This window comes from Pipra filicauda, unplaced genomic scaffold (genome assembly GCF_003945595.2).
Source record: "Pipra filicauda isolate LSUMZ 115617 unplaced genomic scaffold, ASM394559v2 scaffold2_size9829703_pilon, whole genome shotgun sequence".
In the NCBI taxonomy this organism is placed as follows: Eukaryota; Metazoa; Chordata; class Aves; order Passeriformes; family Pipridae; genus Pipra; species Pipra filicauda.
The window spans coordinates 2807511-2826903 of NW_024104421.1; the positions used below are offsets into that span (position 1 = coordinate 2807511).

The window sequence follows — 19393 nt, forward strand, 5'->3', positions numbered from 1 at the left end:
TTCAGAAATGCCATGTAGTTACCTCCATAAATTGTTTGGACTTGTGTGACTTCATCAGGATTTGAATTCAGGCCTCCAGAGGCAAAAGTCACAGAGCTTTACATGAGATGCCCCATTCCAACATAAGTGTGTACAGTTTTTTTTTTTCCCCTTTAAAAGGAAAAGGTTGGGCTTTGAAAAACTCATCCAAGAGCCCAAAGGCTATTTAGCCACAGGGCTGATGATTCTTTCATTATAGCTACTGCAGCAATTCCATCTCTTACTGTTACTCAGTTGTTTAAAAAACTTTTCATCCTTTAAAGTTTTTGGAAATTCACTCCAAAAGAATGAAGTGCTCATTTCAAGCATAAAAATATCCCCTAGAATGGTGGGTTTCCAAATCTAAAAACTTCATTTCATCTTAGAATTCTGGGCTACCCCTTCCTGTCTCTGCTTATTTTGTATTTACATTTGCATGGCTGATTATCCAGAAAGGATTTTCTGCCTGTTTTACTGTATTGCTGTTGTATAACTCCTTCTATTTATCTCAGGGTAGACTGATAGCAAATTCTACCACGAGTATATCCGAACAGTGCTGATTGCTGCATGCACAGGAATACACAAGCACATACTGCTCATTGATTTACATAGTAAATTAAGTCCTTAAAAATAAAGATAATGAAAAGCAGTACTGTAAGCTGTAGATAATCACTACCTTCTTTAATAAGTGGAGGCATGACTGTCAATTCTTTTTTTGTACTTGATCAGTATATCCCAGATTCCTTTGTAGCCAGTTCCCAATCTATGGTATTCCTAGAACTCCTATCTAAATTTTAGATGATGAATCCATCTTCCAGTTGTGAAATCACACCCAAAATACTCAAAAAAAAGAGTGCAATATCTAGACCTCATAGCACACAGCCAATAAACCTTATCTGATAGGCACACTTGCCACTCACAGATATTGTAAAATCACTAAAGGTTTGCTGGAGAAATTACTATCAAAGAGCCTGAATGAGGTGCAACTGCATTATTGACAGACAAGACTGCCCCTTCTCTTTTTCCTGTGAGTCTTATAAGCAACACCATGTAGGCAAGGTCAGCACAGTGTCCTGACAGATTTCTTCTAGATATGATTTAAAAATCCACTGAGTGGATGTTTTCTAATAAATACTACTAGAACAGTTTGGGTTTGAAGGGACCTTTAAAGGCCATCTAGTCCAACCCCCTTACACTAAGAAGTGAAATCTTCAACTAGATCGGGTTGCTCAGAGCCCCATCCAACCTGATGTTTCCAGGGATGGGGCATCTACCACCTCTCTGGGCAAACTGTTCCATTGTTTAACCACCCTACTTGTAAGAATCTTCTTCCTTATATCTAATCCAATTCTATATCTAATCTGCTCTCTTCCAGTTTTAATCCATTACCCTTTGTCCTACCACTACATGCCCTTGTAAAAAGTCCCTCTCCAGCTTTCTTGCAGGCTCCCTTTAGGTACATACTGGAAGGTGCTGTAAGGTCTCCCTAGAACCTTCCCTTCTCCAGGCTGAACAACCCCAACTCTCTCAGCCTTTCTTCATGGGAGAGGTGCTCCAACCCTCTGATCATCTTCATGGCCCTTCCTATGGACTCACTCCAACAGGTCCATGTCCTTCCTGTGCTCAGGACCCCAGAGCTGGAGGCAGCACTGCAGGTGGGGTCTCATGAGAGCAAAACAGAGGGGCAGAATCCCCTCCCTTGACCTGCTGCCCCCACTGCTTTGGGTGCAGCTTTCTGGGCTGCAAGCAGCACATTGCCAGGTCATGGCCAGCCTCTCATCCACCAGAACCCACAAGTTCTTCTCTGTAGGAAGACTGATTCCTCTGATTTCCTCTGACTGAGTCCTAAAGCCTTTATTTTCTACTTCTAGTCATTTTGTATCTTTAGGGAGATGTGCCCAGTATTGTTTTCAGGTCTCCAGTCTGGGTGCAGTTCAGAGGACTGGAGTTAGAAGCAGACAGTTCTAGAGGAGGCCAGGGGTGCAGACAAAATCTACACTTATGATGGTATGGCCACTCGTCATACTGAACCCTCAAATACGGCTCAGGCAGAAATCCCACCAAAATCAATGAATAAAGCCAATAATAATGGACCCATTCTCTTTGCAAGCAGGAAAGACTTACTATTCATAGTAAGATTGGTGATGGTTCAGTTGTATTGCCCTCTGCCTCGAAAACAAGACACTGAAACAAGTTAAACTCAAAATAAATATGAATTTTATAAATGGTTCTAGACACACAACTTGTGTCCTGACCTTGGGCATATTCCCTTGTCTTTTTCTTTCCCAGGATCTAGGTAATGAACAAAAGTCTGTTATTTGTGAATTTGTCTGGTGGATATGGGTCCAAATCTAACAATTCTGAAGACAATTTTTTCAGAAGGCAACAATCATCAGTTCTTGACAAAATTGGTAGTAGGACCCAAGCAGTGAACTCACAGAGGCACTCAAAATCCTAAGTCAAATAGAAGTGTCCCAGTAGCTTAGCTCCTAATTTTATAGCTCTGGGATAAAAGATTAAAGTCAAAAAAAGGTCTCTGTGGTAATCAGACAGCAGCAATTAGGAAACAGTCTAAAGAAGAACACAAGAAGAAGGAATAGAGAAAGGGCAACAGAAAGACAGGGCTATTAAAGAGGTCCTTCCCACGCAGGAGCACTGGGCAGAGGGTCTCTATTAATACCTCCCCATAACCAATGCCAAACCCCTTATTTTTAACTGAGAGTTTCTTTCCATATGGAGGAAGGGGGCTGAGAAGTCCAAAGCAGAGTTCTGAAGGTCTCATAAAAACTTCATTTCACACAATAAGCGCATGAACAAATGTTCAGCAGCAGGTTTTTGTGGCAGATGCCAATGAGTAAGTCACTGCTCTTACTCACTTCCAAGGCAGTGGGACAGGCAACCATGACAGTTGCATGTGCAGTTGTTTGTGAGGAAAAGGAAAACAGATTTAGGTCAGCATTTATGCAAACTACGTGTGGAAACTGCTTTTTTTCAGTGCATTAATGCTGTGGCCCTTCAGAGCTCTGAACTATGGGCCCTCTCCCCCTGCCCACCACTGTCACAGCCAGTGGAGATGAAATAACCTCTGCAGTCACAGTGATGGGCTGCTCATACTTGCGTGCTCATTCTTTGTAAATTTTTCACATCCATGCAAACCCCTGCCAAAAAGATGATTAAAAAACCTCAACCCCACAACAATAAAAGCCCAGCATTTTCTTGGAGGGGTGGGGGGTGGGTGGGGAAATAAACACCATGGAAACATGTAGACAGATATATTCTTAGAATCAGATCATTCTCTTTTGTGGAAAGCCTTACTAATTCAAGCCTAAGTGCTGCAAGAATAAAGGGTTAGAAGGAAAAACACAGCTGGCGAAAATTGGGGGTTGCAGCTCTGCTTTTAATGTCTTCCACTTTGTGGCAATATCTGTGTATTTCTCACATCTTCCTCATTGGCTGCAATGGGTTGGGGGAGGAGGGGTGAGAAAAGCTCACAAGATCTGTCAGTGCTGTCAGCAAAGTAAATTACTTCTGTTGTTCAATTTGTTCCATTTTGATTTCATGATGGGAATTGTAAGGGTGACTTTAAGCCCCTGTTTCAAGCTGATTTAATGACTCTTGAAAGTACGATCTCACAGATTCAGAGATGGAGGGATCTTCTGGGACAGCCTGTTTAACCCACTGCATCTATATATGCTACTCTGTGCTGCCCATTGAGTCTCTCACTACAGTGTAGTGGCTCCACTGCACTGCTTTAGACCACTAACACATTTTCTTCCCTATGGTCTGGGAAAGCCTAGCAAGGATTTTTTCAGTTAAATCTGAGTGGGTCAACTTACTATGCACCAATCTAGGCATCTCTTCCAGGGACAGGTTAGTGCCCTGGATCTCATCCAGACTTGGCCTTAGTCCATCTATAATAATACCACAGTCTTTAGTTTACAGTTAGAGCCTTGAGGTAAACTGGTCCTGGAGGCACTGCATGTTATTGTCAGAGACATAACCAAGTATTCTGAAATGTTGTCCAAATGAAATGGGTCAAAGCCAATATTCTAAAATGATGGCAGGCTCAAGGCTGCTCATTATTAATAATCTTCAAGCAGATCAAGGAAAATTACTCGATCCTAGAAATCAAGCTGTAATGGGCAAGCAGAAAAACTCGGGACCAGGTTCTGCACTACCCAGCAGTAGGAACTGCCCAGTGCAACAACATACGGTTGTGTTTTGCAATTTCTCTGTGCTCTGTTTTCATTTATAGATACGACTGCTTAGATGCAGGGGAGTGGAGACACCAGGCACGTAAAACTGAGGCTGCAGTGGGCAGATTTGCATGCAGTGTCACAAGGCTCCAGCTGCAGAGAGCACATTTCACACAAAGATGAAAACCTTTCTAGAGGCAGGGCACTGTCCGAATTGTATTTAATTCAGAAGCGAAGCTTCCCCTGAAGGACAATAACAAACTGATTAAAAATAATTAAAAAGAAGCCCTATTAGGGAAGGTTGAAAGAACTGAATCTGTTCAGATTAGAAAAAGATTAAGGGAAGACGACAAATGCCTAAAAATACTTAAACAGGATGTTATAAACTGCTCAGGAATTAATTTTCCTCCTTAGTCAACAAGACAATATGAAATAAGGGACTGCAGCAGAGACTGATCACAAAATACTAAATGACTTAATTTGTAACATTTGGATTTGCATCTGCTGCAGGAAGTTTCAAAGACTGAGGGGTCTTCAGAAACGGGCCTTGGTGCCTGCACCAAGCAAGCTGCTAATGCTGGCTGATCATACATTAAGGAGAGTTTTGAGAGTAATAACCTCAATCCTTCTACAAATGCATATGAAAAATTATAATGTGGCATAAGAGGTGCCTGTCTACTCAAATGATTCTGTGAACATTTGACTGCACATGAGACAAAGCTGCCTGGCATTTATACTGGGACATAAGTAAACCTGGTAAGACTGAAGCAGTATAGGAAATGTGCTTCTACATACACTTAACACTCCCTTCAACAAAGATCAATTCTTCAGTGAAGAGTCAACAAGGTTGTTTAGCACGGATTTTCATCCTGTCCAATATAGTTATTTCACATTAAAAATTTGGCTCCTTTTAAGTAATTATCCTGCCTTACATGATAGCAGTGTCAAACTGTTTTCCCTAGCATTTTTCTTTCACATTTCAAAAGAAAACAATCCACTCACAAGTCTTATCTGCTAAGTGAGAGAGGAGATTGGAAGTGTATTGATCTTAGTGATGTCAAGTCCTTCTAGGGAATAGAAGTTTATTGCTTTCCTGTCTCTGATTATCTTTTTGTGAAGATGTGGATCACAAGCTGGGAAACACTACTACTCCATGGGAGAGGAGACAGGCTTCACTATACAGGTGAAAAGCCTACACAGGGAAGCATGAACAAAGAAGCAGGAAACTGAAGATAAAAATTTGAAGAGTTATTAAGTGGATTAGGAGTCCAGGGCTTGTGGAAGGTCATACAGCTTTCTAACTTTCAAACATGCAGGTTTAACCTTGCAAAGTGTGGCAAATGACAGACAGAGGTTTCATGAAATGACCACTGTATTTTTCAGGGTAACATGCTAAAATGTTCTAAGCTCCCTCCATTCCCACTGAGAGGAATGCAGAGATCTAGGTATCCTTCAAAAATTACTTTTTGGGAAATAAGAAGTTATAATTGAAAAGCACTTATAGAAAAGTTCAAGGCAAGGGTATTGCTCCATCGTTTAAACACTTCTAGCCAAGTAATTCAGCCCAGAGCTTTATCTGTTGTTCTGCTGAATTTTAGGTCAGGCACATATTTTCAGATTTAAGAAGGGAGCAAAGAAAACTCCCTACATCCACATATATGCCCTTGGAAGACTATCTCAACAGATACCAAGGACCTGATTAGGCATCTGTGAGTCCTCGTGTTGTATTCTAACTGCGTGTGGAAAATCTCCACAGCATGATCAAGATTTTGCAAAATAAAAAGTGAGATCCTGACCTTTCAAAATTAATGAGAATTTTGCCATTGAACCCAGCAGGACCCCAGATTCAAACCTAGTTATCTACCCTGAACTGCAGAGGAGCTAAGAACTTGACAGTCTGCTTGAACTTTGAATGCGCAGCACTTTTAAATATTAATTCATTAGCTTACATCCTTAAGTTTAATGAATGACCTCTGAAAATCATCACCTAAATTTTTTGTTCGCAAAACTGATTTGCAGACAAAATTTTCTTATACTGTTCTTTAATCTGTACTTTCAGTGTCAAATGGACAACAAACTCTACCTCAGGATGTAGTTGGAGAGAAAGGACCTTTAAGTCTGGATTTCTAACTTAATTAACTGTCCAGATTTATTGTCTTATAAAGCAAATTTTAATTTCCATGACCTCACTGTGGATCCAAATCTTTCAGAGTTATCTACTTGAGAAAAGCCTCCTATCTCTGCACTCCTGTGGAGATGCATTCCCCAGTGGGTCGTCTATGTCAAGTCCACTCTGGCCAAAAAGGTAAAGGAGGGGGAGGAGAGTTGTGTACGAGCCAGACAGCACTGAGGAAACAGTGGCTCACACTGACTTTAAGACAGATACTTGTATCCTACCTCACTTACTAAAATTCTTCTGTCACTTTCAGAAAGTGAAATGTTTCATCTGCTCTATTCTTTGCTATCCAGAAGTCACAGACTACAAAGGTTTCAAATCGCAATAGATGTGGCTTGAAAAGACATGAAATTACAGTGTGAATGTTTAGAGACTGTTTCTACCTATAAATATTAAAAGGACAGTCCTTCTCGTAGGTGTGCCCTGTAGTAAGTGCCCCATCAACACCTGCCCTCAGAGTAGCACAGACCCCTCTGCAGCAGGAAATACACATCCCATCTCAGATACCTTCTTTACCAGATGGCAAGCACTGATCAGACTTGACTTCTATCTGCTTCTTCAACACAGCACAAAGAGACAAAAGTCCCATGGGACAATAGTACTCTCAGGATTGCCTACAGCCCCATAACCGAGTATGTCTGCCAGCTCAGGTGTTTACTCAAACTTTGTATTTCAAGTCTTTAAGCGTTAGGTAATGTTTCTCTTCTTTACAACCTAAATTTCCTCCTCTTCCATTACTGAAATTTTTTTCTGGAGTGCTAACTCTTATCTTCTGTGGTCTTTTCCAGGAATAACTGGGAACTGATGATAACAACTATTTCTTTTGTTTCCAAAGCAAGCATTCTACCAAAGCCGTAATCTAAGAGGCTAACTATATGGATGCCCCTAAAAATAATGAACATCAATCTGTATTAATTGCAGGTCTAATTTCATCATACTGTCCCTAAATAAAAAAAGAACAGCTCAGGAAATCAGTTAAAAAAGCTGTCTGAATACCAAATAAAAGGCAACATCTAAAACCCAGGTTGGTGCAGGGACACCCTAAAAATCAGACTGTCAGCACAGTCACATTAGAAAATCACTTGGCAGTGAGTTTATGCTTTTGGCACCTGTTAATAGATAACTGATAACTGAGTTCTGCATGATTTATATCCAGCCATGAAAATGACAAATGGGCCCAAAAGGGTGGGAATTGGAGTGGTCTTTCATAGCTCGTGTCTTTGGAGAAACTGATGATAGCTCGTGGGCAGGTTTCACAATTCTAAATGGTATACACAGCCAAAACTATTTTTACGTTTATTTCTGATACCTTTGACTCTCTTCTATTTCCCCTGTACTACCTATAAATTCTCTCACTCACACACAGGCTGGAGAAATGTGAGCTAGGTGTGATAAGAAGACAGGTATATTATATATAGCCATAGCTGAGCTGTGGAGCAGTTTCACTCTCTTCCTTTTCTGACTTCTGTTCTTCTTCATCATTTTATTAATCCATACCCTCTTTTCAAGTAAAGGCAATATTTGTGCTCTGAGACCCAGACTCCCCTTGTGGTTTGATCTCTGCCCTTTATCTCAGGCATTAGAAGGAAGCTAGAGTCACAATTCTAATCTAAACTTATGAGGACAAAGAGACAACTTCTAGCTGTTCCACACAGAGACCATCTATTGCAGATAAGCTAAATCTTCAAAGGGAAATCTCGTAAACTCTAAATCACTGCTGGGTAGAAGACAGCTTCAGACTCATGTTTAAGAGAGAAGCTGATGTTGATTAAATGTGCAAGCTGCCTCAGTCCAGATTATCCATCTGTGTGCTTTGGGTCTTCTTGAGTTTAGTTGCATCATGCATTGTAGCACATCCTACCATCTTGGAGAACCACATCTCATGATGTGCCAGTCTTCCAAGTTAGTGAGAGCCTGGGTTAACCTTTTACAGATGGGGCTATGCTGTGTGAGAATTACATTCCTGGACCACAACTTGCTGCTGCAAAAGCTGATGGCAAGATCTGAATCCAGAAACACGTTTGTATGTGGTTTACAACTGAAGGCTAAATATGATTTTAACTCCTGTAGTATAATTGTATTGTAATGAATTTCCCAATATATTAGGAATTAAAAGGTACAAACTAAAGCTACTGAGATGCCCAGAATTAAGGTACAGGACAAGATGAGACTCCATTTAGGCTAAAGATAGTATCATATTTTGACTAAACATGAAACCATGATTGATACCAGTATCAGAGTTACTAGCATTAGAATAAATTCTTCTATGCTAAAAGTCATAATCGTAAGTAGTGCTGGAATTTGTGAGGCCTTTCTTATAAAACCTATAAGCTGATCAGTGCAGTGCCTCTGTAACATAAATGCCACAGGCAGAGCACACGGTTATCTGTCACAAATACTTCTACATCAGTAATCTGGAGATGTATGAGATATTTCGCTCCTGCAGAGAGGGTCTTTACATGACTTCCTGCTCAACAAGGGTACATTGCAAATCTTCAAATCAATAAGCCACTTGCCTTTTTCAAAATTAAAATATCAATGGAAAGTCAACATTTATGTTTGATTTAATTGCACCAGATAAACCCTCCCATTTTACCTAATAATATGCTGAGTTAATTAAAGCTCCATGCTAGCAACCATGCCTTCACTGTACAGAGCAAGCAAGAAAGCTAAAGCCCCCAAGTTTCCACATAGCCGTAAGCACATGAGCAGGACTTTCAGCTTATCATTTTCGGATACGTACCCAGTAGAGCACATCTGTCCAGCCCTCCATCGTGATGCACTGAAACACTGTCAGCATGGCAAAAGCAAAATTGTCAAAGTTCGTGATGCCATGTTTAGGTCCCTCCCAGCCTGCCTTGCACTCCGTGCCGTTCTGGCACTGCCGCCCGTGCGCAGACTGGGGGGCACAGGGAGACGGGTCGTCTTCTGCAGGTGTATCTTGAAGGAGAGAAGGAGATGAAGAGAAAGAATTGCCACTGGACCCACCGTGAGGGATATCTGATTTTAACAAATACATTTTGCAGCGAGTTTGGCAGATTTCTCAGGAATACACGAGCGACTGCTGGCTGTTGTGATTCACTTTCTTTTTGTAAAAAAAAATAGCGAAGCTGTCAAATTTTATAGTCAAAACAGAGATGGACTTTTTTTTCGAAGCATACCCTCCTATGAGGAAGAAGTCACGCTTTTCAACATGAGAGGGAACGTTAGACCAAGTCTATTATGTTTCATTAGGCTGCACATTGTGACCATAATGGCAGCGTGTTCATTCCGCAGTCACCCGGCATCTGGGTTAACCTTGGAAGGGAAGTGCAGCACTGATGGCCATTCTGTTGAAGGAGGCTGAGCCCCTGCAGCACACAGGCTCCAGTGCTCTGGAGACAAGATGATATGGCACTGGGCCACTGTTGAATTAGAGCAGAGAGCATCTGGAGCTCTGCTCTTCTGGAGTTTAGAAGCTGTGTGGCATTTTATCAGTAGCCCAGTGGCACTCAGAAACTCTATAAGGCAGTTGCTTGATTATCGACCCCTTATTCTGTACAGATGTTTTCAGAGATCTGAGAACCCATACAACAAGCCAAACTAAATGCTTTGGTATATGAAAAATGCCACAGAAAACATTTTTATAATCACAAAAACTTCTGCAATATTCTTTTAAAAATATATGGATTTCAGATCTTAAGGCTACATTTTTAACAGATGCAGGTATGTATGTGTAGGGGAGCAGGTAATTATGTTTGTTTCACATCTTATATGGTAAACAATTTAATTTTCTGAAAGTTATGATCATATTCTGATCATTAAAGAATGCCACAAACAGTAACATTAGAATTAGATGCCATAATGTAAATATTTCCAGACAGAATGGAGAAAGATATGCACACTTTAAAATGTAAACCAGAGCGACAATTCATTATACTTCTAGCATCATTTCCAGAAAATGAAATCTGCCAACATTATAAAAGCAGAAAATACAGAACTTGTGAAACAATTTCCTGCTGTAAAATATTTTCTTAGTTATGAGCTGCTCTGGGTCCTAGGCATTAGCACCCACCACCACATGAGAAATCGATGCTGTTCAAGTTCAACAAATCAAATGAAAAAGAGCAGATGGTTAGATGAGTGAGTGACAATGCAATTGAACTACTTTGAAATGGGAATATTTCTTTCTGTAAATAATTTGAAAGTTCTTTCCTGATGGATTTGATGCAAAAATTTTCTTCTCATTAATATAATTTTGTTTTCTTTCTAGCTCCATTTCTAACCACAGCCACGGTCTGTGATTAAAACAAAGGTACAGCCTTGAATTATATATTCCTTTACAATGATACTGGTTTAAAACAAAGATGTATTTGTGTATGAGATTTATAATAAAATATATGAGTTTTAAATTTCTGTGATGCCTTGTCATCTGTAGCTCAGTCTGCTAATGATGAAATTATCACTATTTTAGTGTTGCTTGAGCCTCTGGGAGATTTGTTAAAGAACTCAGGTTGGCTTGTTGTGCCAAAGGTCCACATTAAAAAGTCCATGACTCTGTTTAGCAGGAATCAATAGCTTTGCATGTAGCCTTTACAGACAGGCCAACAGCTGAGTGTTCAAGATGAGAAAGCTAAACTGTCACCATTGCAATCTCTCTGCATCACAGGGGATTCATATCCAAGAAGCAGAACAGAGGAGACACCCCTGTGTAACCCCAAACAGGCAGTGAGCAATAGCCACCCATCTCCTGTGACAGCACAAATGCTCCATTACTTATGGGAAAAGCCTCCCTCCGAAAATCTTTCTACATGTGTACGTGTTCCCCTTACCTATCAGTCCCCCTTGCACATGGTAGCAGGTCTTATGCATCTTCCCCATGAATAACTCCAGTCCAATGATGGCATAGATAATAATGACAAACAGCACCAGCAGGGCAATATGCAACAAAGGGACCATGGCCTTGATAATGGAATTTAAAACCACCTGGAGACCTGCAGAGAGAACAGAAGGAAGCACTTATCAGCAAGAGAACAAAATTTAGAGAGGCTATAAATTGCACAGTAGTATGTCAGTTTTATTTCATTCCCCCTCCCCTGAACTCATTATCTTGATAATGTAAAGATGTACATTCACAGATCAACTCCCTCCAGAAGTTCCCCAGCATTCCATAAATTTATGATTTTGGTCTAGATCACAGACTAAAGTAAAGCTTACTTTAGATAAGATACTAACTTACCTGTCACCAAAATACCACCTCCCTGGGGAGGGAATATATTAGCTGTTTTGCCTATTCATGAAAAACATGCCTAAGGTGTTCCACACACGGTACTGGGGAGAGATAAAGTATGGGGAAAACAAAGAACAACCAGAACTGAAGTGGGACAAGAACTGTGAGACACACAGCAAATGCTGGGGTGCCACAGAGTTGCACTCCGGAGCGTGGGGAGAGATGACAAACTGAAGTCACATCCCTACTTTGATTCTGGGTTCCTGCAGAAGTCAAGAAAGTCCCAGGCAGAGTCTGAGATGCTGAAGGACCACCAAACCCACATTTAGTGAGAGCTCCCAGCCTTCTGAGGATCGCCCTCTGCTCCACATCCCCCTCACCTTACTTCAGTCTCAACAGAGGGAGAGTCAGAATCAGCAGTGTTGGTTTTGCTCCAAGGATTAGGGATCACTTTTTAACAGAGGTTGTCCAGAAAGAGGTATGAATAAAATATTATTACATGACTGTTGTTAAGGCATGAAACTGTTAAAAGTCCTAATTATGAGGAAGCCAAACATTTCCAGAATGGGAAGGTGACTTGCCACCAAGTTTTCTAAAGCACTAAGCAGCTGTACCCTCACATGCACTGGACTCAAGCTGCAGATTCATGTGCTTCTCTCTGTCTCCTTCTCCTCATTTTGTAAAACCAGAATAATAAAGCCAGCCTCATAAGCCTTTAGTAAGGATTTGCATTTACAAATGTCTTAAAGTTGTTATCACTGGTAGCAATGATGGCAACCACTGTCACTGGCAAGTTATTAATGCTGGAAGTATTGAGGGACCTCTAGAACTCTACAGTCTACAAATAGCCACACCAGAACAATTACGAGCTCATGATTTTGCAATGACTGAGAGCCAGAAGTCATTAATGTCTCCTGCAAATGCTGTCATCTCCTCAGAGAAGTTGATATTAGCTGTGATTTTTGAAAAATGTGATTCATGAGCTGTAAATGCCTGTTATACATCTGCCAAGAGAGTTTGTGATAACTATTAACTTTGAAAATCTATCATCTGAGATTTTCAATTTTTTTTTACTTTAAAAAAAAAAAAAGCCAACTAATTTAAATACTTTCTTATAAGGATGACACATCTCTTGACAAGCACTTTCACTTGTAGGCAAACCACTTGTCAATTCACAGCTAAGGCTGAGACTGCATTTGCTCCTCAGCCTTGATGGAACACAGCAGAAACCATCAAAGGTGGCATCAGCTGCCCGGCCAGCAAGATCAACTCACTGCCTGCTGGCAACCCAGAGCTGGGTACTAACATCCCTCTAGTCAGAACATGTTTTCAGGTTTCTACAGTCAGTTCAGATATATGTTAATGGTTCATGCTGCTATCCAAAGGGAGAGATGTGCAGCATGAAACATTCTGGCTTTCACAAACTGATTCTTACATGAAGTACATTACTGACGGGATCAAAACATCCCGTACAAGAATGGGCCTCTTTGCTTGCTCAGTTGCCTCTGGGTACTCCTCTGGGTAAGCAATGCCTCTGGAGGAAAAAGAAATTGCTGTACTTACATGAGGCAGTCAAGCTTTTCCTCTAGATGTTCACATCGTTCAGCCTACTAATTCTAAATACGTACAGAAAACATCACTCCAATTCTTTATATCAGTCAGGAATGTCACATTCACTAGAAAATCAAAACACTGTCCCATCTACTTCCAAAAAATGTCAACAATACAAGAAAGTTAAAAGACTACAGATGGCTACAAACCTGAAGAAAAAAACCCAAAACTTTGCAGGTTGAAATATTTGTAGCTTCAAACAAATCTACACAAAAGCAAATAAAGGCCTCCCTTTTTAGTGATTTTAGTGGAGCCTTGTTAATCCAATATGTAGCCAAGACTACGAGGTTAAGAGTTCTAATACCAGCTCTTATGTAATTTACCCTTAATTATTATTATTAATTGATTTATTATGCATCATAGGACATACCTGGTACTCTTGAGAGGGTACCGAGAACAGACAAAAAGATGAACAAAAAAGCTCTCTCATTTTAAATACAGCTTCATTATCACTCACTTCATAAAAGTGCTTCAGCTACTACAGATGTCCAGAGAAGATAATATCTGCACAAATCAATGCCCTTTTTGTTAACAAAGCAGTACTTGTGAAATCAAAGGCTTGCACCATAAACATGAGATGACAAGGTGTTTAGGCAGTCAAGGGGAACAGGTACCACCAGAAGATGTACAGGACCTCCAGCCAGCTTAATTAGAGAAAATCTTCTTGAGGATAATAAACCAGCTTTGAAGAGGAGATGAGGTTCTGAATACTGCTAGCATGAACTGATGTGTGTGCTGTGCAGTGCTCCATTAGGGCAGCCTGTTTTCAAATCTTGATGATTCCAATAATTAGCAAGCTTAAATACATTACCATTAAAGTATTCGGAGAGAAAAGTTAAAAAAATACTAACTATGCAGCAACTTGGGAAGTGTCCTCAGAAGATGTAAGAAGTATGCTACTTGTGGAAGGGCAAGAGATACATGCACATCACCAGACTCCCTGCATTGTTGTCAAGCTTATTGCTGCAATACAGCTACTGCCTGTAAATTACTTTATTCTCACTTAAGCAGCCACTTGCAACACGAGTACCTGTTGCAAGGAATGGTATGAGGAACCCTGCCTAGAGAAGTCAGAATGCCCAGTCAGAAAAGGATTAAAGGAAGAGCCATGGGCAGGTGGAACAGAGAAACTTTTTTAATAAAAAAAACCTTCACATGCCTCAAACCCTATCAAATCTATGTTCTGAAACCTGAGAGGTGCAGATCAGTGTCTGGGGATGATCATATGCGTTTCTGATCAGAGTAAATGGAGGCAAATCATCCCTTTACAAGCAGTCACAAAAATTTTTTCTAACAAAAGGTGAGAATTCTACACACTTTTACAGGTTCTTTCCCTGTGCAGAGAAAGAAAAGACAGTTCAGCTTCTAAAAGAATGATTTCACTGACCCAACTCATACATGCTCTTAATCTTTGCAACAGTGCAACATGTAGGTATCACCCAACGCGGGTGTTCACACCATTGCACATCTTTGGCATTTTTTTCTCACTTGTGGAGGAAAGGCTTGCACTCCTAGCAATGGGTTGTGCAGCTTATAATCGTAATTAAATCAGAGTGGTGACCTGATCAGACTGCAAAGCTGGCCTCTGGATTTCAAGGAGGTGATACCATTAACTGCCTTGTCACAGCAGAGCCAAATTTTTACAGTGTTGCTTTACCGGGGCTGGCAATGCCATCCTTGGCCAACCGTCAATGTGGGGTCTTGACCTTAAGTCCTGACAAGCAAATATAAAAATAAATGGTTTTCAAATATTTGGCATTCTAAACGTAGTTACTCATTTGTGGAAGCTCTCTCCGTGTGCTAGACACTCTCCAGACATCCGTGAAGGTACAGCATCTGCCTTGAGGAGCTCACTCCAGGCTGGACACAGACATAACTGCACAGGGATTAGGGAAAGTGCTACGAAAGGGATTGTTTGCAGTTTTTAAGCCCAGGCTTTTCTTCTGTTAATAATTGAAGATCTTAAACAACTCGTAGTATTTATTTTAAAAGCACTTCAGTTTACCTTTAAAAAAAAACCCTCTTGGCTGAATTCTGTTGGCTGACACTGATTCCATAAATGTTTCAGCAAGCAAAACATGCTAGTGCCATTCCCCGGGCTTACAGAATTTAGCATTTATTTACACTGATAAAACATTTTAAATATTTATTACATGGGAAAAACATTGCTTTTTATACCAGGTCAAGCCCTTTTAGCCTCTAGAGGACTGCATCAACCCAAAGGTTTAGGATACAACTGGGGAGCAGGGAGACTAAGGAAGAAAGAAGAAAAAACCTTATACCAAGTAACACTGATCTCTCTCAAAGCTATGGGAAATACACTGTTGGGGGTGCTGCAGGTGTTTCAGAACTATTATATGGTGCTATACTTTTCTCTCAGGAAGACAGTGATGAGAGGGGCTAGTTGCTGTCTCATTGATTCAGGCAGTTATTGAAGAATGTGCTTTATCTCTAAGCATGTAAGTGTCTGCACCTAAAGCAATGGGATTACCTACACACCCCATTGTGTACTTACAAGTTTTTTTGGATTTCAACCAATGCTCTGCAAGATGGCACCAAAAAAAAAAAGTGCACCAGACTCAGCTGCTAAAATGCACTTGGCGTTGCATTGTGGAACATATCCAAGGAAACTAATGTTAGGTTGGTCTCAGAACTCATATTTGGGCCTTTCCAAGCACAGCTCTAAATGGGTCTAAAGACACATTTTTATGTGTCTTTAATTTTGGATCTGATCTGGTATGCTGGACAGGGCAGTTTCCTGTTCTCATCATCTTAGTGGTCCAGGTCTCTAGAGAAAGTGTATCCCAAGTCTATTCTTCCATTGGTTTTGCAGGGCTATATTTTGACTACCCCGTGGGGATGCCTGAATCATAAGTATGAGCAGGGACAGTCTCATACAAATGACTACTTGAAAATGAGCAGGAAGAAAAGGGAAAGAAGAGGACTTTCAACCCCATCCATCCCTCCTCTGCCTCCTGATACACACACAAATACACATTTTCATACTTAAGCCAGTGCCAGGGGGGTGGGAGGTAATTATTTTTCTGCTAATATAGTTCAGAAGAAAACTACCTCTTTCTGCAAGCAGGGAGGAAGCAGGGGAGGATTTGTGACTCAGCACAGTGCCTGACTCAGATCACTTCTGGGAACCACTCTTCAGTGACAGAGTTTATGCACCATTCCCAGCCAGGAGTGAGGCCTACCCACAAATCACAGTTATTTCTGACGATACACTGAGAGACTGCCACAACAGTTATCTGTATTTCCAAAGCACAAGCAATAAATCCAGTAATATTCCCCAAAGTGGATGTTTATAATTTAATAAATGTAGACATCAGCTAAGAAAACTGAAAAATATTAAATATTCATAAATATGAAAGGTTTTATACCAATTTTAAAGCAAGCCTGGAAAACGTCAGATGGTTTTAGCACAAAAAGGTCAACAGTCGTGGCAAGATATCTTAGATAAGTACATCTGCAGTGATTTGTGAAGGAAAACATGGAGGACTTTCTTCCCCAGTGTTACAAAAGGAACTCATATGACACAGTTCAGCTAAGGACAGCTGTACAATAACAGTTTGGGAAGGTAGTCCCTTTCTGTCTTGCTGGAGTCTCAAAATATTAGTAGCAGATTTCTAGATAAAGCAAATTCTGTGGGTGTAGTGCAGCATTCCTGGGGCTGCAGATGTCATTTCTATTTCAAGAATAATAGGGAAGCTCTTGGAATAGGAAGGAAAGGCACAACACAGGACAGAAAACTTGTTGAAGTGAAAAGAAAAAGGAAAGACATCTTTTTAAGCTGAATGGTGACTATTTTGGAGCAGGTAATGCCATATAAACATACACAAATATTGAATTCAAAACCATGTGCTGAAATGAATAGAAAAAGGAAAGTTTTGGCATCTGCTCACTCTGTTCTCACTCCTGCATTTTCAAACCATGTCTTCATTGACTTCCCAAACCGAAATACACACACAAAAGGAGACTCATACAAATGGGGATGTGTATGTGAACACAATTGCTTTATGTTTGCCAAGTCTTGCAATACCACCCTTGCCTCATCCTTTGAGGCGAGAAAGGAACAGCAGAACAAAAACAAAAGCCACAACAAAAAACAGCTCTTCCTTCTGGATCCTTTTCTCTTGGGAAGCAATTCATCTTAAGTATCCTCTGCTTGTCAGAGTGACCTAACTTAGACAGTCAAACAATACAGCTTGCCCTGAGCATGGTGGCCACACAGCCCCAGCTTTTGGCTGCCTGAGGAGGGTGGTTTGGATAAATGTACACACTGGCTTAGGCATTTGGACTCTCTGCTGGAACAGACCTCTTCTACCACTCATACAAGCATCTCTCTCTCTCCTCCTGGGGGGTTTTTTTTAACAGCTTTTTGTTCAAAGTACATAAGCGTTGACTTTCTTATGAAGTTGCTTGATGATTAAAAGACCTCACTCATCTTTCCAGATCCAACACATTAGATAGCTCCTACAAGCTCAACTTTATCCTCTAACCAGTTGATCTTAGCTCAGTTCAGCTGAAGATGAGGATGAGGTCCAGGCAAGATCTTTAGACATTCAATTAAAAAAAAAAAAAAAGAAAGTGCCTCTCCCATGCAGCTACCTGCATATAGAGAAGGAGCATGGGGGTTATTTTGAGCAAAATCACAAATGAAGTCAGGTAATTTAACTTTGAGGCTCTTTTGAACAAAGACCACAGCTTGTTGTAAAATAGTCTAATGAAGAGAGCAGGGAGGATGAGGTCAAGTACTCACTGCCAGAGTGAGTACTTGACTTGTAAAGGGGGTAAAGGTTGTACTTGACTTGTAAAGGGGACTTGTAAAGAGTGGTTGAAGGTAAGGCAGGTAAAGGGTGTGCAGGAGCCCTGGCAGTTTCTAGGCCAGCAAGGGTCAGCTGTCACCCTTTCCCAGGAAATAGCTTTTTCTCCTGACAGGATGATCACGAACTGAGAAAACTGTTCTTGGGCCCATTGTAAAGGTTTCATCTATACTTAATCACTGTGAAGGATCACAAATAGGAAGAACTGTTCTTCACCCTTCCTAGAGCTATGCAAACCCAAGGACAGTTTGGCCTGAGGACTGCACCAGTTCTCAGTGAAATGAGCCATCAGATTTCCACTTTTTTAATTGCTTCATTCTCAAGCACAGCTGTGACAGAGCACAGTTTTTCAAGCTCCAGTTCAAGAGGAAATTTTGGTCTAGTCCTGTGCCACTGGATTCAATCAGAAAACTTGTATAGGAATGTGGCAACATGAAGTACTGTCTTTAGTCTGGTCAAGTGAACATAAAGAACCCCTGAAACTGATAGTTAAATAACCTCTGAACTGAGATAAGGATGAGAAAGCTTTGTTTCAGGATGTTTGTTGTTGTTTGTACACACCTCTGAGAAATGACTACACACATTACTATGTCCTAAGGACATAGTTTTCAAAACAAGGAGTTATGGACACCTGTAAGTGCTAAGGCATCATAGTAACAGAAATGGGCTCAAAGCACTTGGGTCTCAATTGTTTGAGTGGAGCACTAATAACTGTTGGGTTACAAGTGCCTTTGTAAAGTTTTCGAAATTTTTTACTGTTTATTCTCATAATTCCTGAGTTATGTGGATGTTAATCTCCTTTCTGCATTATAAATAATAGAGTAGTTTAAATGTTTCAGGTTCTTCTTTAGATACTCTTTTTAACTCATCACCTGTGAAGAGGTTTAGAAAAGGTAAAAGCTTAAAAGTTAACGAATGTTCACAGGGATTCTGCAAATATAAAAGTGCATCCAGGGATGATGATATTATAGTCTTGTAGTACGTGGAGAAAAATCTATTGATGGCAGAAATTGATCTTCTCGCAGGTTAAATGCTCCAACATATAAAAATTTACATACTCTGAGCTACACTAAGTTTTAACTTCTCATGAAAAAAGAATTACAAAAAAAATGGATAGAATTGCATAAATCCTAAAACTCTCTCCTTAGCTGGCTATCTGTGTAGAAGAGCAGCATTGTATATGACAAACACAGGCAATAAAGCCCTGGAGAAGAAAACTCATTCTACCTCTTAACTTGGGACAGTGCTTAATGGGCATAGATGGGACTGAGCTCTGGAGAGACACAGCATGACATTTTCTGGAGTATTTTGAGAACCTAAAAATAGGAAGCAACCCTGATCAGGTAATGAA

At 40.5% G+C, this 19393-nt stretch overlaps 1 protein-coding gene across 10 annotated transcripts in view; it reads right to left on the bottom strand.

The window, feature by feature from the left end:
- The window catches only part of CACNA1C (calcium voltage-gated channel subunit alpha1 C), a 431119-nt gene that overhangs the window by 160987 nt on the left and 250739 nt on the right, over positions 1–19393 (bottom strand). For all 10 annotated transcript variants that reach the window (XM_039383226.1, XM_039383225.1, XM_027726697.2 and 7 more), the window contains exons 6-7: positions 11202–11363; positions 9134–9330 (exon numbers count right to left, since the gene is read on the bottom strand). In XM_039383226.1, coding sequence (XP_039239160.1) covers positions 9134–9330; positions 11202–11363 — 359 coding nt within the window. The remainder of the gene's footprint in view (positions 1–9133; positions 9331–11201; positions 11364–19393) is intronic.